This window comes from Leptonychotes weddellii, chromosome 5 (genome assembly GCF_054177405.1).
Source record: "Leptonychotes weddellii isolate Sample4059 chromosome 5, ASM5417740v2, whole genome shotgun sequence".
NCBI classification, from domain to species: domain Eukaryota; kingdom Metazoa; phylum Chordata; class Mammalia; order Carnivora; family Phocidae; genus Leptonychotes; species Leptonychotes weddellii.
This window is the reverse complement of record NC_138373.1, coordinates 15,968,848-15,986,201: the sequence shown is the minus strand read 5'-3', so window position 1 is coordinate 15,986,201 and position 17,354 is coordinate 15,968,848. Positions and strand designations below refer to the sequence as shown.

Sequence of the window (17,354 nt, the reverse complement as noted above, 5' to 3'; positions counted from 1 at the left end):
TCAATTTCATCTTTGAGGGAACTGAATCTACTGCTGTGGAGAGATAAGGCTCAGAAACAATTATAACAAGACAAAGGCTTAATAAACAGATGTGAGTACATAAATGTAAGGGAGTGCTGAGAGTGTCTTTGGGTCTGAAAAACGTGGTATCTTCAGAAGAGGTGGCTTCTCAGCTGGATCTGGAAGGAAGAACAGCTTTCCAGGCACTACCAGGGAAAAGGCCAGAGCATGAAGCAGAAACAGCATGCTGGTGTCAAAAGACACCCCTGTTCCTGACTTTGCTATTATCCGGATGAGTGACCTCTGCAAATCACAAACCCTCTGTTTCCTTCTATATAAACCTACAGCAAGATCCCATCCAACCCTGTGTGTTATATCTAATAGAAGCTCTGAAGTCAAACTGCTTAACTTCAGATCGTGCCACTGTCACTTAAGAGTGACTGCCTCCGGCTCGGGTCATGATCCCGGAGTCCCGCATCAGGCTCCCTGCTCGGCGGGGAGTCTGCTTCTCCCTCTGACCCTACCCCCTCTTGTGCTCTCTTTCTCACTGTCTCTCAAATAAATAAATAAAATCTTTAAAAAAAAAAAAAAAAAGTGACCTTGAGCTGGGTAATTAGTTGCTCTGTGCCTCAGTCTCCCCACTTCAGGAGAGAGCTAGGGTACTCATTAAGTAACAAATGTCAATCACTCAGCACAGGCCCTGGCACATAGTAAGCCCTCAATAAATACAGGATAGCTCCTGTCAAATAAGCTACATTGTTAAGAGAGGCAAACCCCAGACCCAAGGGTAGCGCCTGCTGCGTTTCCAGGTCCCTCCCAGTCCTGAGACATCCCTGGGGGGGGATGGGAGCGCCGAGCTGGGGCTGCAAAGCCTGCACGCATGTGTCACTGCTGGGCTCGGCACGCGCCTCTCCCCGCCCCGGGGAGAAGCGATGGCTCAGCAGTCCCGGGGCCCGCTCCCACCCCTCAGACCCGGCACCGGGGGCGGGGGGGGCGGGGGAGGGAAGGGGCTCGGCCCCCACTCACCATGCTGGCCGGGGGAGGGGCGGCTCAGGTGAGCTGGCTCTCGAGCTTCGGACACGTCCCGCTCGCACAGTTCAGGTCATGGTCCCGGCAGGCTCGGGAAGTCCCCCGCCCATGCAAAGACAACCGCTGCCCCACCCGGGCCCCGCGGGGACCCTCTAAAAAGAGCGCGGCCCCCCGGCCCGCCTCATCGGGGACCCCCGGAACAATTCATCTAGAACCACCCGCCCCTCCCCAAGGAAACTGAAAAAGCAGGAAATGGGGCTCGGAGGCCGGTAAGGAGGGCAGCGGCTCGGGGGGCCCCCCGCCCGGGCCCGACCCCCGAGGGGAGGCTCCGGACCCAGGCAGGGGCTCCCGGCCTCCGCGTTCAGAAGCGGCTGCGGGCCCGGCCCCGAGGCTGAAGGGGCGGAGGCTGAAGGGGCCTCGGCGGCGCAGCCCGGACGGCCGGCTCAGGGGAGAGGCCCGGGGGCCCGCGCTGTCCTCGCCGCCTCAGCCCACACGGCCGCCGCCGCCGCCCCGCGGAGCATCCCTGCGCGCGTCCGCCCCGGAGCCGCCCGCCCGCGCCGCGCGGCCGCCCCCGACCAACAGCCCCAACGCGCCGGAAGTGGCGAGCGCCCGGCGCGGCCCCACGGCGCGGCCGCCGGGCTGCGGCGCTGGAACCGGACCAATCCGGAATCGAGCGGGGAGGGGGTGGAGGGGCGCGGGGCGGGGCCGCACCTGACGGCTCCCGCCTGGCCCCGCCCCAGCCCGGCCCCGCCTCGCGCCCGCCGCCCATCCACGCGGGCCGGCGGCCATGTTGGTAAAGGGCCCGGGTCTGCCATCTTAGTAAAGGGGCGGTTTCCCTTTCGCTTCGGCAGCCCATTCATTCCTCAGATCTTTAGGGAGCGTCTTCTACACTCCAGGCTCCCGGCCCGGAAGTCAGTGACCCGCAGCCTCTGCCCTCGTGGAGCCTACAGTCACTCAGTTCACGCACGTTTTAGCCCTGCTATGACCCAGACGCTAGGACCCGTGCAGTCAGCAAGACTGCTGTAGTCCCTGCACTCGAGGAGGCAGAGAAGCAACAAGGGCAAATGAATAAATTAACCGTAAGAAAGGAGGAGTGCTGTGAATGTTATGAACGCAACGAACTAGCAGCGGGCTGAGATAGAAAATGCAAGGGAGGGATGGAAATGTAAACTGACACCCAAAGAATAAAGTCAATAATGGAAAGCATGATCAAAGTCGAAGGAGCAGTAGGGGTGCCTGCTGGCTTAGTTTGAACCCTACCTTGGGTGTAGAGATTACTTAAGAAAAAAACTTTAGAAAAAAGAAGAAAAAGCCGAAGGAACAGCAACTGCAGAGGTGCTGGGGGCGTAGGATGTGATGAGTTCCTGTTCCTATCCTCCAACCCACTTTACTTTGTGAAAGTGCTGATTTTAAGAAATAGATGCAGGAAAGATCCCCGATCAGCAGAGGTTGAGCCCTAGGGTGTACCCACTGCATAGACTAGAGCAAATCTGTATATAACTCAGTGGCTTTCAAATCAGCGAGAACCAGAATCACCTGGAGGGCCTGCTCAACACAGATTGCCATCCCAGCCCTACTTCTCAGAGGTTCTCACTCAGTAGGTCTGAGTGGGGCCTAATAATTTACAATTCTAACAAATTCCCAGGTGATGTTAATGCTTGCAGGTCCTGGGACCGCCCTTGGAGAGCTGCTGCTAGAACTCCTAACCACAGAGAGCAACAGCTTGCATTTACTCCTTCATCAAATATTTACCGTCACCTGCTAAGTGACATCCACGGTTCTGACGATCCAGTGCCGAGAAAACAGATACACGTGTGCCCTTATGAAAGAGACAAATTATTTTAAAAGTATCATACGATAGGGGCGCCTGGGTGGCTCAGTCGATTAAGTGGCTGCCTTCGGCTCAGGTCATGATCCCAGGGCCTGGGATCGAGCCCCGCATCGGGCTCCCTGCTCAGCGGAGAGCCTGCTTCTCCCTCTCCCTCTCCCTCTGTCTGCCGCTCTCCCTGCTTGTGCTCTCTCTCTCTCTGTTAAATAAATAAATAAAAATCTTTAAAAAAAAAAAAGTATTATACGATAGGATAAGTCATCAGTTACAATTGTGATAAGGGTGTGAAAGAAAAATACAAACCACCATGAGAATTAATGGCCAAGGGATCTAGGTTAATTGCCAGGGTTGGAATGGGGAGAAGGTCAGGAAGTGACATTTATTTAATCTGAGGCCTGAAAGGCAGAGAGAGGAGGTATAGACCATTCTAGACAGTAGAAACGGCATGTATTAGAGAATCCATATCCGAAGGTAAATGGATGAATCAGAACTGAAATCAAGTGACTTGACCTTTCTTGGCTCAGCTTAGCGGGATGAGCAAAGGCTGTAGGATAAGACAGATTTGGAGTGGAATCCCAGCTCTTACCACTTGCTGAAGTATGTTAAGCACATGACTATCAAAGTCTTGGCTTCCTCACTGTGTAATTGGATGAAATAACAGAAACTCAACTCAGACTCAGAGGTATGCCTTTGACTCACATAATTCCCATAACTGGATTTCTGGAAATAGGTCAGGTTCGGGGCACTTGACTGGTTCAGTCCATAGAGCGTGCATGCTCATGAGTTCAAGCCCCGCATTGGGCAGAGAGCTCAAGAAAGAAAGAAAGAGAGAAAGAAAGAAAGAAAGAAAGAAAGAAAGAAAGAAAGAAAGAAAGAAAGAAAAAGAAGAGGTCAATTTCATGCTGGGAGTAATGGAAGCCCTGGGTCCATTCCTCTAAGATTTTCTTGGCTCTGCTCTCCTCAGTGGATCAGCCTTGTCCTCAAGATGGCTGCCAGGAACAGCCAGGACCACAAATGTCCAAGTTCACATCCAGCAAGAGAGAGCACCTTATCTCACATCCTTTCTCATGGCAATAAACTTTATCCTACTGGTCCTAATTGGCCCAGGCCTGTCCATCCCTGAGCTAGCCACTGTGGAGGAGGATGGAATTGCTATGATTGGCTTTGAGAATCCTCCCCTGGAGTTGATTTCAACTCCTCAGAATAAAGTGTATGTGTTGGAGTCCCCACATGTTCAGCATACCTCCATCACCAAGCTGGAGCTAATATCAAATTGAATGTACACAGAACACCTGGCACATAAGGCATGCAATAAATCACAGCTATTATTAATTTTTGTCCAGGGATTTTTTTCCAAGTCAACTAAATAACACTTTGTTATTAATATTAATCTCAAGCCTGGCTACTCCAAAAAAAAAAAAAAAGATTTAAGACTGCTATTACGTTTTGTTGGCACTGCAGAGATGGCCCCCATCCATCTCCTCCTGCCCATTCCTATTGCTCCCGCTTTGGTCCAATTCATTCAGTTATTCATTCAACAAACATTCAGTGAGTATCAACTTTATGCCAGGTCTTTTCCTAAAGACTGAAAATTCCAAAATGAATAAGATTCGGGCAAATCGTTCACTGCCTCATAGCAGAAACAGTCACCCTAACAATTCCAGCACAAGAAGGCGCTATAATAGAGGTGTGTGCAAACCTAAGTGTACAAGGAAGAGGGGAAGGAGCAACTAGCTATGAAGGGAGGAGTGGTTGGAAGGTTGAACAAAGATGGTAACATTTTCATTGGGTCTTGCTGGATGAACAGAGGTTCGCTGCAGAGGCCCCACTCCCCTTCCCACTCCAAGCTCTCCTATGGCATTAAGACTCTTTCCGTTGCAAGTGATGAGTTTGCAACTCTGGAATTGGAACTCTTTAAGAGGGGAAAAGGGATTTTATTGTCTCATATAAGAGAATCATCTAAAGGTTTACATAGATTTCAGACATGGCTGCATGCAGAGTCTGAAATGTCATCACAGAACTGTTTCTCTCCATTTCTTGGTTCTGATTCCTTGACCAGGGGTCCTTGATCCACACTGTTGCCCCTGGCATATCCCAAATGGAAGGCTGGCAGAGAAGAAAGCTACAAGTGTTCCAGAGAAATAATCCCCTTGGCTTTGATTGGATCACTCCTGAGCCAATCACTGTGACCAGGGGAATGTGATGCTCTGATTGGCTGGACCTCAGTCACATGCTCCACCCCAATTTCCAGAATAGCTCTTTCTATGGCTAAAATCTCTCAGAGCCCCACCACAGCTCTGTGAGGCCATCAGAGCCTGAGGAATTCTCTTATTTTCCATGCGAGGAAGCTCGTTGTTTTCTCAAGAGGCATAGGCGTATCACTCAATATGGATTTAATGAAAAAAGAAAGAAGGGATGAACATCTGGCACCCTCTGTAGGTGATAGGAACATTCTCTGTTTAACATGGCATTCAAGGCCTTTGAAGGTCTTTGAACTGGCTGGTTGAGTTTTTACTTTTTTTATGTACGTGGATGGCCTTGAGCAGGTCAGCTAAACTCTCTGTACCTCAGTTTCCTCATCCGTAAAATGGGAACAGTACTAGTACCCATTTGGTCCATTAGGTACCTCTATCAGTCAGGTTCTATCAGGAAATTCTAGTTAGAATTTGAAGAATTGACAAGGGAGCTATTTTTAAAGGGTTGTAAGGAAACCCTACAAAAGATTATACAGTATCCCCAATCTAGTAACAGCAGGACTATGAGGACCCCTAGGCCTGAAGGGGCAAGAGGAGGCACCCTTGCCAAAACCTCTCTAGGGAGAATGGTGCGAGAACATCAGCTGAGGGGGTGTTCCTGCAGGGAGGAAACCAGTAGAACAAATACCCTGAACTCACTCTCTTCCCTCTATCTCCTGCTGGGGCTCCCCATTGGACTGATCCATCCAGAAGCCAGAGAGCAAGGGAGCATGGTGATGTAGTTGTTGGGGCCAATGTCCTGAACACAGAGAAGGGGGAATGGGACTCGAGAGGTGCACATGGAAGAGATCCAACAGAGCATTACCATTACTGTGGCAAAGCACACGAAGCACTTAGAACTATGGCTGGCACATCAAAAAGATGTTCAATAAGGTTTAGTTATTAATTATTGATTATTGTTTCCCTCCGAGTCACAGCCCACCTTACCTCTTGCTCTCCCTCCGCAAGCCCACCAAGCTAGACTTCTCATGGCTCCTAGGCTCTTCCATCATTTGGAATGTCCTTTTCCTCATCTCTTCCCTTACATTCCTACTCATCCGAAAGACCTGATTCAAATGCCTCCTCCTGAGTGACCTCCTTGTGTAAATAAATAGCTATTTACAAACATCCACTAATCTGATTAAGGGAGAAATCTTGTCTGAAGTCTTACCTAGTTGTGACATCCACCAGAAATATGCAATAGGAATTATCCATGGGCAGGGCATGATGGGAGAGAGACATCTAATGTTCAGCGATATCTGCCTCGGCTCTCTTCCAAGTACAAGGGAAGTTTATACTTCCCCACTTCTTGCAATTGGGCAGGACAATGGCAACTGGGTGGAAGTGACTGTGTCACTTCTGGGCCAGAGCATTTCCTTGCCTGTCCAAGTCCCTCTGATTCTGCTCTCCCCTGCCATAGTGACCCCTGAGGCATCATGTTGAGATTGGGGCACCATGAGATGGAGTGACTACATGGGGCTGAACCCTGCCCTCAACCATACCAGGCCAGCAAAATGAGCAAGAAACAAACTTTGTGTTTTGAGGGACTGGGATTTAGGGGTGGTTGGTTACTGCAGCACAACCTGGCCTATCCTGACTAGTACACAAGACTATGTGTGGTAGGTGGTCTACAAAGAAGGGCCCTCACTGAACCATGTCAGAATTCCCATCTTTGTAAGTCCCCTGACCTTGACTCTGGGTTGGCCCTGTGAATTCACTTCTGACCAATAAAATGGAATGAAATAGAACATGATTTTCAAAATTAGGTCTTAAAAAGCTGTACAGTTTTTGCTTGGATTTCTTAGGATATTTTCTTTGGGACAAGCCAGCTAGCATGTAAGAAATCTGATTACCTGAGAACACCAAACTGTGAGAAAGTTCTAGCCAGACATATGGAAAGACCATATGAAAAGAGAGAGTATTGCCTGACCAGCTCCATCCATCACAGTTAGCTCAGCTGAGGCACAGCCACATGAGTGAAGAGGCCATCTTGGACTGTTGAGCCCAGTCATGACTTGGGAAGATCCAGCCCCTGGTACCTCTCTGACTGCACCTGCATGGGAGACTCCAAATGAGAACCACCCAGCTAGGGCCCATCAATGGTGCAGAACTACAAAGGATAATAATGAGTTGTTATTTTAAGTCATTATGTTTGGGGATATAACAATATATAACCAGAACACTATAGTAAGGGTCTGACCTTTAAGGAGACTCATAAGGAGCCATCACAGCTCCTTTCTAGGAGGACTATGAAAAATCAGTTGCCTATAACTCCAATCAGCCGCTGGGCAATCCCCAAACTTAAGACCTGGCCCATCTCTGTTGACTGGGTCCTTAAAAGACAGGAAGTATCTCAGGCTCACATTATGCAAGGTCACCCCTCATCCAACCCCAAAACACACCCAGGTCTCTCAGCTTCAGTGAGTCCAAGGCGACCTTCAGACTAGAGACCCTCCAGCTTGAGCCCAACTCATCACCTTCACTGTGAGCTAGTTGCTGAAATGGATTTCTGTTGGCATGGCAAACTTTGGAAGAAATGACAAAGTGCTAAAGCAGGGCATATGTATAACTAATAGGAAAAAGTCTGTGAAATTGCAATACCTCAATTCTGAACAATGTGTGTAATAGTTATTTTTATCTAAATTATTTCCTGAACAAGATCTAAATTTAGGAAATCCAGTGTGTTATGGAACAATAATTACTTTTTTAATGGCACACAAAAATGGGGAGGATAATAAAAGATCACAAATGGATCCAAAAATATGGTGCTGACAAAAAAGAAGATGAGCCTTGGTCTGTGGACCAATGAATACAAATTGAATACAAAATACCTCTATTTTATATGCAGATTAGAACTAATAAAAAATAAATGTAAAATGCAGAAAATTAAAAGGCCAGCTTATTACGAAGCAGATGACAAATGAGGAAATAAACTAAGGCTGTAATGAAGGAAGATATAAAAAGACTCATTATGTGATGATTATATATATCATCAAAGTCTTCAATACAGGTGCAACCCAGGTGTCAGCTGCTCTTTTGTCCTCTGGTTCCTGTGTGCTTTGGTTTTGTCCAGTTTCAACCCAGATACAAAATTTTGAACATCTTTAAGTTTCCCATAACAATCCACTCACACCAAAGCAGTGTTTCCAGTGGGGGTGCAATTGGCCTTGTGCAAGAGACATCTCATCAGGTGACATGATCCTGGTCACCAAGTCAGTAATGACCATGCCCCCAACCCCCGGCAGTCATTACAACGAGTAAAACCAAGCCCACATGTTTCCAGTGTTCCTGAAGGCGGTATCACCCTCAACAGGGAAACCCTGCACCAAAGCAATGGGGACTGATCTTTACTGAAGATTTCATAAGGTTGCAGAAGAAAGGACTTACATCACACATTCTGTAGCAAACAATCTAAAGCCTTCATTCCCATTTTCTGAGATTTTCTGCAATCCTTCATCAGCCAGACTGCTACTAGATTATTTTTGCCTTAGCCCCTCAAACCTCATAATGCCTGGCTGTCTACTTTATCTTTCTTCCCTCCAGAATTTCACTCCAAATCTCAAGTTTCTCTCCTCACTATTATGCAGAGAGGCACCTCAACACTGCCCGTGATGCTACCCCATATTTGTATATTCCAACTCATCATGGGCAGTGCAAAGGGCCCTCACATTAATAGAACCCACCATCAGTAGAAGGTGGCTGACCCACCCCTGCTGGTTATTTGACCACACCCAAATGTTGTATCACCTGTGTTTGCTCTGGAACATTCCAATAAACAAAGTTGTCTCCATCGTGTGAAACAAGAAGGGTATAGATGATGCAGGGGATATCTGTTTTTTGGGGGTTTGTTTCATGTCCCTTCTGATAACTCCAGTTTTGCTACGAAGGACCATCTTTACTTTATGCTCAGTGTTTGAAGTTTGGGTGGGGCTGACCCCACTCCTCGGTGTCAGGAGTAAACCTGTGACCCAAGACAATGTGATTTCTGTTCATTTATTAACAAAACCAATGCTGTAAAAAATAATCTTATGCATACACATAAATGTGCAGCTGTACCTATAGGAGAAATTCACAAAAGTAGAATTACTAGGTCAAAGGGTAAATGCCTTTGTGATTTGATGGATTTTCCTGAATCATCCTCTATAGGAGTTGTCCAGTCTTACCAGCTACACGGACAGTATCTATTTCCACACAGACTGGCCAATAGGATATACTGTCAACCTTCTGGATTTTTGCCCATCTGAGAGGTGACATCACAATTTTTTTCTTTTTTTTGAAGATTTTTTTTTAAAGATTTTATTTATTTATTAGAAAGCGAGCGAGAGAGAAACAGCATGAGAAGGGAGAGGGTCAGAGGGAGAAGCCGGCTCCCCCCTGAGCCAGGACCCTGATGCAGGACTCAAACCCAGGACTCCGGGATCATGACCTGAGCCGAAGGCAGTCGCCTAACCAACTGAGCTACCCAGGCGCCCTTTTTTTGAATATTTTATTTATTTGAGAGAGAGAGCACGAGCAGGGGGAGAGGCAGAGGAAGAGGGAGAGGGACGAGCATACTCCTCGCTGAATGGGGAGCCCAACACAGGGCTCGGTCCCAGGACCCAGAGATTATGACCTGAGCCACCCAGGTGCCCCAACATCACATTTTTGTGTGTGTGTGAACTGTCCGTTTTTGTACTTTGCCCCTCTTTGCTCTTGAGTTGTTGGGTTCTTTGGCCACATTTCTAGGAATTCTTTATGCAACAGGGAGATTAACCCTTTGTGATACTGACTTGCAAATATATCCCCAGATTTTTGTCTTTGGACTTTGCTTATGGTTTTGCTTTTCAGTGAAGAAGTTTTGTGGGTTTTTTTATAGCTGAATTAATCAATCTTTAATGGCTTCTGAATTTTGAGTCATACTTAATAAGGATGATTCTATGCCAATGTTTAAAGGAATTTACCCACACTCTCTTCCAGTACTTTTATACCTTTAATAAAAAACACAGGTTAATCTTTGATCTACATAGAATTTATTTTGGTGTATGGTGTGAGGTCGGAATCCAAGCTCTTGTTTGAGACAGGAAAAGCCAAACCCAAACCAGGCACAGAGTAAGGTGATTTAGTCCCCAGAAGGACGCCAGACCGGTTGCCAGAACCTGATGCATGAAACAAAACAGGTGCCCAGAACTGGCCAGGACAGCTGGGGCAGCACCACATTCCAGTAAGGTGACAGCAAGAAGACAGCAAACCCAGGGTCCCCATCAGCACGAGGACACAAGGAGACCAGGAGAAGGAGCTGAGTAGCTGCTTCTGGGCTCCAGACAAAGCCTAGAAAAAAATAAATAAATTCAGTGTTCTTTTGTATCATTCAATAGCATTTTAAGGTTTCCTTCATACAGATTTTTTTTTAAGTAATCTCTACGCCTGATGTGGGGCTCGAACTCACGACTCCGAGATCAAGGGTTGCGTGCTCTTCCGACTGAGCCAGCCAGGTGTCCCTTCTTCATATAGATTTTATGCATTTCTTATTAAGTCGATTTTTAGGTCCTTTATCTTTTGTGTTGCTGTTGTAGTTGGGGGTCACCACTTCCATTACCTCTTCTAAATGGTTGTTTTTAGTAAAAATAGGGAGGTTATTGATTTCCTTCATTAAATTTTGGACCCAGCCAACTGAGTATTTTTATTGTTTTGTTTTGCTTTATTTTTCCCAACAGATTCACTTGTTTTGCCAGGCACAAAACTATCATCTGAGGGGGCCTGTCTGGCTCAGTTGGTAGAGCATGCAACTCTTGATCTTGGGGTCGTGAGTTCGAGCCCAATGTTGGGCATAGAGATTACTTAAAAAAAAATCTGTATGAAGGAAACCTCCCTTTTTCCATTTCATAGAGATGACTGAAAATCGAGAAGGGTATTTCCCCTGATTCCAAGTCCTGCATGTTCAGTGAGGAGGAAGAAAAGAGAAATTCACATCTCCAGTGGTACCTCCTCGCCTTTACATAAGTTCACTCCTTTTCCACCCGCTCTCCCTTTACCTAGTAGATTTTTTTTTTAAGATTTTATTTATTTATTTTAGAGAGCATGAGCAAGAGAGAGAGAGCACAAGCAGGGGGAACTACAGAGGGAGAGGGAGAAACAGGCTCCCTGCTGAGCAGGGAGTCCAATGCGGGGCTCAATCCCAGGACCCCAAGATCATGACTTGAGCCGAAGGCAGATGCTTAACTGGCTGAGCCACCCAGGTGCCCCTACATAGTAGATTTCTATCAGACTTCCAGCCCAAGATCAAATATCACTTCCTGTGGGAAGCTCTCCTTAACCTCTCTACCCAAATCTGGGTGGCCTGTACTTGTCCATCATGGAGGTCACCCCAGTCATTGCGCTGCACTGTGGGAGGACATGTTGAGTCTGTACCTCTCTGTGGCTGTGGCTCTAAGAGGGAAGGGAATGTGTTCGTTTCAGGGAGCGCTTGTTTTCAGTTTGCCCAACATCCATCACTCCCTCGATGCCCTTCTGAGGTTTTTCTCCTCTCACTAAATACAGCGAGTAGGGGCTGAAATCAAAAGTTTTCTCTCCTCCAGCCAAGGTGAGGAACATTCGGCCAAAGGTAGGCCAGATGGACCTCCCTCCCAGGAATTTGAATATCGGGACAAAGGTAGAAATGTTTGGACTGCTGTTCCAGATGCGTGCCCACTCTATGTGACAAGTCCTCCTTCCTAGCCTCTAGAGCTGCCCACTTCTAAGGCTCCTGTTGACCCCATGAACAGCCCATTTCCTGCCAAGAAATTCACTTTCACTTAAGTTGGCCACAGTTGATGCCAGTAACAACCTAAAATCTCAGTAGCTTAACACAGTCGAAGTTTATTTCTTGTTCATGTCACAGTCACGGAGGGTTGGCAAGTCATTCAGGGTCACGGGCCCTTTCCATGTTGGGTCTCAACACTCCCTTCAGGTCTCTAGAGTTATCAGATCTTCTGCATTTGCTGGCAAACAGGAAGAGAAGGTGGAGGATTGCCCCAGAAGTGCTTTAGGGGGAGAAAGGTCATATATCACTTTCTCCCCAAATTCCATTGGCCAGAACGTAGTCACACGGCCCCACCCAACTGCAAGGGAAGGTAAGAAATGAGGTCTACCTATCAGAATGAGAATAGGAAGAGGGTTTATACTGCTCGCCACCAACCAAAGTATATCTTGAGTGTTCCACTTGCCATTGTACTTTCAGCCCCAACCCCATGCCTACACAGAGTGCCCACTCAGTAAATATTTACTGAATGAACAAATGAATGACACACGATATTGTGTAGTCTTCATAATCACCTTTGTAAGGCTCAGAATAGCTAAGTGACTTGCTGATGGTCACCCAGCTAGTAAGTGGCCAAGCCAGGATTCAGGGCCAGTGTTCCATTGTCCCATGCTGCCACCCAAAATTTCCATCTGTGTGCTGAGCCCTGAGCTGTATGGGAAAATGAAATCGATAAGAGCCAGCCCTTGGCCTGGAGGAGTTTACATCAAAAGAGAAAAGTTGAAGAGCAGCCCAAGTTTGCCAAGATTTAAAGACCAGCTCAGGACAAAAATGGAATGAAATGACACACACTTCCATGCCAAATGCACTGCACAGATGGAGAGCAGAGAGATGCACTCTGGGGTAAACCCAGTGGTCTGGGAAATCCTCAGAGACAAGGCAGAGCTCAAACATCAAGAGAAGCTATGTGCACACAAATTCTCCCAGGGACATCTTGGATTCAGGCTCTGGTCAATCAGCATGGTGCACTGGATTCAACAGCAGGCAATTTGGGCTTTAGGTGTCAGCCTAACTGCTCACCTGCCACACTGTTTGTCATGGGCTGAAATTCTCAAAACTGTTTTAGTTTGTACGAGAGAAAAGCAATTCAAATGGGCTCTAACAAGATAGGTATATATTCTGATTCATATATATTAAAAGTCTGGGTATAGGTGGCCTTCAGGCATAGTTTGATCCAGGGACTCCTACCAGGTCCTTGGAACTTGATCTCGCTGTCTTTAGTCTTGGCCAAGCTCTCCCCTAGTGGTGGACCCTGGCTGTATCAGACTCTTATCCTCTCAGGAATAAGTCTAAAGGAAAAAACGATTTTCTTCCTGAATTGTTCTGGAAAGGATCCTATGACTTATTCTAGGTTAGCTTTAATTGAGCCTTCACTTTTGAGCTGGGTGGAATCTAATTTGAAGTCCTGGATGGTACATATCTGTACTCTGTCACTCTTCTATTTCCAGATCTTGGTGACCTCAGGAAGGATGCAGAAGGGAGAGACTAGCAAAGGGACTTCTCCCCACATAAAGGGAGACCTCAGCCTGGCACCTCCTCTTGGAGCAGTCAGGAACCTGCCCAGCATATCATGACACCTGGCGTAGAAACCTTTCGTAGACAGGTCTGGATTTTCTTCATTCAGTGAATGGAAGCCTCTGCTGGACAAAAGGGAGCCAAAAAAAGGTGTTGTAGGTCCCAAGGTTGACAATAGTTGGTGAGCTATCCCCATCCTCCAGCTGCTTGAAGGAGCAAGATGTTCTTCTGTTGAGTACCCCTGAGCAGCATTATCCTATCCACATGACTCACTTTGACAAACAGAGCCTGGCATGGGAACCACTGGGGACAGAACTGGTGGCTGGGTTTGGGCTGAGCAGGCTGGAGCGTGGTTAGGAACTGTCATGCATCCACATGGCCCAGAATTCAAGAGGCCGCCACTGTTTAGGCAACATGTGTGACAATAAACAAAAACCCACTTGTGCTAATTTAAATACAGTGATAGTATATACATTAGGAATGCTTCAGCAACAACTAACAAAGACTTAAAAATGAGGACTTTTTTTGCATACTAGTAAATAAGTGACATGACGCTGTGTAGACTCAGCTGCTCAATGGTGCTATGGCATCTCTGTGATTCTCTTAGCCTTGCCCTCATGGTGGCAAGATGGCTGCTGCAGGTCCAGACATTGTGTTCACATTCTAAGTAAGAAGCAGAGGGAAAGAGAATGTGCCAGACACACCTGGCCCCCCCTTTTTTTGGATAAAGAAAAAGCCTTCCTATAAACGTTGAGCAGCCTTCTGCTCCCAACTTATTGATCAGAACTGAGAAATACAGCTTCCTTAAGCTGCAAGAGCAGCTAGGAAAGGAGACATTCTAGTTTACTAGACTACGATGACGGTAGGAGTGGGGAATACCAAACAGCATCAACCACAGGAAAGTTTATTACAAACATGGCAGTATAATACTTTCTGTTCTTTTCAATTTCTTGATATTTTTTTTCTTCCCTGCCATCAAGCTAAAAGCTGTGCTTGTCACCTCAAGAGAGGAATGTGAAAAAGTGAGAAACAGAAAAGGCCATGAGTCTGGCTTTTGTGTCTCAATACTTTAAGTCCTTATCAGAGAAACATAAAAGCCAAAAATAGGGTTCGCCACCTTCAGATCAGGAATATTTCCCCGGGGTATAGGGAAAAAGACAAAGAGGAGATGTAATGCAAAAAGAGAGAGTTTGGGACATCTCTGAAGGCCAGGCCCTGAACCCTACTTCTCGTGGGGGAGGCAGCAAGACTCCAAAGAAAGGTTTGAGAAGCCCAAGAGCAGATGGAAAAAGTGCTTCCCAGAGTACCTTGGTTCCCAGCGGGCATGAGAGCAGCAGAATGATCCCTGAGCCTTGGCAATGGACCAGGAGAGGCCAAAGTAGCTGCGCAGACAGAAACTAAGTGGGCTGTGTAAGCTGATGGTCAGGGATAGATAGCTGAGAACAGATGTCTTGGGCACACCTTCATGGACTTCAGGACCAACACTGCCCACCATAGCTAGGCACTTCAAAGGCCACCCAGGAATTAGACACATTGCACAGCAAGGTGCAGACGCCATCTTGGCTTGCAACAGAAATGATGGTGAATTACGAAAAACGTAGAGAAAGTTATTCATGCACCCTTGAGTACGTGGACTGAGGGGATAGTCCATGACAGAGATGGCTGGTTGCCTCCCCCAGCATCCATTCTCCCCTTGTCCCCTAGGAATAAACCCTTACTTTTAGCTGAACACATTTCCCAGACTTCCTTGCAGTAAGGTGTGATCGTGTAACTACGTGGTGGCCGGAAAGATGTTAAAAAATGGCTCTGTGGGACTTACAGGAAGTTGCCCTAAAAGGGAGGGACCTGGGGAGCCTGGGTGGCTCAGTCAGGTAAACATCCGACTCTTGATTTTGGCTCAGGTCATGGTCTCAGGGTCGTGAAATCGAACCTGAGTTGGGCTGCACCTGGAGTCTGCTTAAGATTCTCTCTCTCTCTCTCTCTGCCCCTTGCCCCACTCATTCTCTCTCTCTCTCTCTCTCTCTCTCCACCCCCCAAATAAATAAATAAATAAAGGGAGGCACCTGCTCTTTGTCCCTTCTTCCTGGTTACCACCTGGCATAGACAGCTCCAGCAGCCATCTTGGTCCAAGAGGTGACCTTGAAAACAGAAGGTGGGAGAGAAAGTGGAGCCCGAGTCTCTGTGACGTGGCCTGCCTGCCTCCGGACGTGTTTGACATGAATGAGAGATGCACTATTATCAAACAAAGTGCCACAGGCTGCGTGGCTTAAAGAACAGAAACGTATCTTCTCATGATTCTGGAGGCTAGAAACCCGAGAGCAAGGTGTCAGCAGGCCTCCATCTTGGGCGTGTAGACGGCCATCTCCTCCCTGTCTTCACGTGGTCTTCCCTCTGTGTGTCTCTGTGTCCCAAACTCCTCTTCTTCCAGGGACACCATATTCGGTCAGGGCCCACCCGAACGACTTCTTTTTTTACCTTCATCACCTCTTTAAAGACCCCATCTCCAAACAGCGGTCACGCTTGGGGCTGCGGGGGTTAGGACTTCCGCACACGCACTGGAGGAGGGCCACGCCGCTCAGCTCTACACACACCTGCCAGGAGGCTGGGACTGGCTCAGGCCCTCCACTGACCACCGACCATCCTCCCGCGATGCACTTGAAGGAGTTGAGGACAAGGCCTGTCCCCGCGGCCAGCCTGCCCTGGGCTTTAGAGAAGAGACGAGAGTTATGTCTGACAAAGGTCCATTCTAGATGCCTTTCATGGTTAGCTGGAGAACCCTCATTTTACAGATGGAGAAACTGAGGCAAATCCCTACCCTTATACCAGGGCCTTGAATCCCACCTTCTCCCACCTTCTTGAAAACTTTTCTCTTCTGTATTTTCAACCCCTTTCAACTGGACCCATCCCATTAACTTGTTAAAGATAATTCACCAATTTAAAAAAAAAAAAAAGGGGCACCTGGGTGGCTCAGTCGTTAAGCGTCTGCCTTCGGCTCAGGTCATGATCCCAGGGTCCTGGGATCGAGCCCCGCATCAGGCTCCCTGCTCGGCGGGAAGCCTGCTTCTCTCTCTCCCACTCCCCCTGCTTGTGTTCCCTCTCTCGCTGTGTCTCTCTCTGTCAAATAAATAAATAAAATCTTAAAAAAAAAAAAAACCCTAAAAACAGAAATGAAGTTACATTTGTCATCCCTCTTCCCCACCCTCCCCATGCCTGAACCCCTTGTGGAACCACATTTTACTGTTTTCCCCAGTGTTTTTTATGCAAATATAAGCAAATACAGAAATATTTTCATATTTCCCATTTTCCCCATGACTTACACAAAAGATGGCACACCAAATATACACTTCCTCCCATTGCCTTTTTTCTTTTCACTTAACAGTATATCCTAGCGATCTTTCCATTACAGTACATAGAAACTTTCTTCATTTTTTTATAGCAGCAAAATATTCCGTTTATGCATGTACCATGGTTTATTTAATCTGTGCCCTATTGGGCTATTTCCAGTCTCGTGAGAAAAACGTCCAAAGCCACAATGACCAACTACACACACACACACACACACACACACACACACACACGCATTTTTATCCATGCCAAGTAGCTCCATAGCATAAATTCCCAGAAGCGAGACTGCTGAGTCAAGGATAAATGCACCTGTAATTTTGATAGATAGCGACAAATCGTCAATCACAAGAATTGTTCAAATTTGCAAAACCCCTCAGAAATGTACACAAGTGCCCATTTCTCTTTCAGCGCCCTCGAGTCAGAAGAAAAATGACAAACTAGGGAAAAATATTTGTAACTCAAATCACAAATGAAGGACTCTCCTGCCTAATATGTGCAACTCTTAAAATCAATAATAAAAAGACCAATGAACCAACAGAAAAATGGATTAAAAACATAAAAAAGGGCGCCTGGGTGGCTCAGTTGGTTAAGCGACTGCCTTCGGCTCAGGTCATGATCCTGGAGTCCC

The 17,354-nt window shown here is 47.2% G+C and overlaps 2 protein-coding genes across 4 annotated transcripts in view; both read right to left on the bottom strand.

The window, feature by feature from the left end:
• Positions 1-1,602, bottom strand: part of XPO6 (exportin 6) — a 104,899-nt gene extending 103,297 nt beyond the window's left edge. Inside the window, exon 1 of one of the 2 annotated variants that reach the window (XM_081819797.1) lies at positions 1,027-1,602. In XM_081819797.1, the coding sequence (XP_081675923.1) occupies positions 1,027-1,029 (3 nt within the window). In that variant the 5' untranslated portion in view covers positions 1,030-1,602. The remainder of the gene's footprint in view (positions 1-1,026) is intronic. The other variant, XM_081819796.1, reaches the window with a different exon arrangement.
• The window catches only part of LAT (linker for activation of T cells), a 419,561-nt gene that overhangs the window by 312,425 nt on the left and 89,782 nt on the right, over positions 1-17,354 (bottom strand). The window lies entirely within an intron of this gene.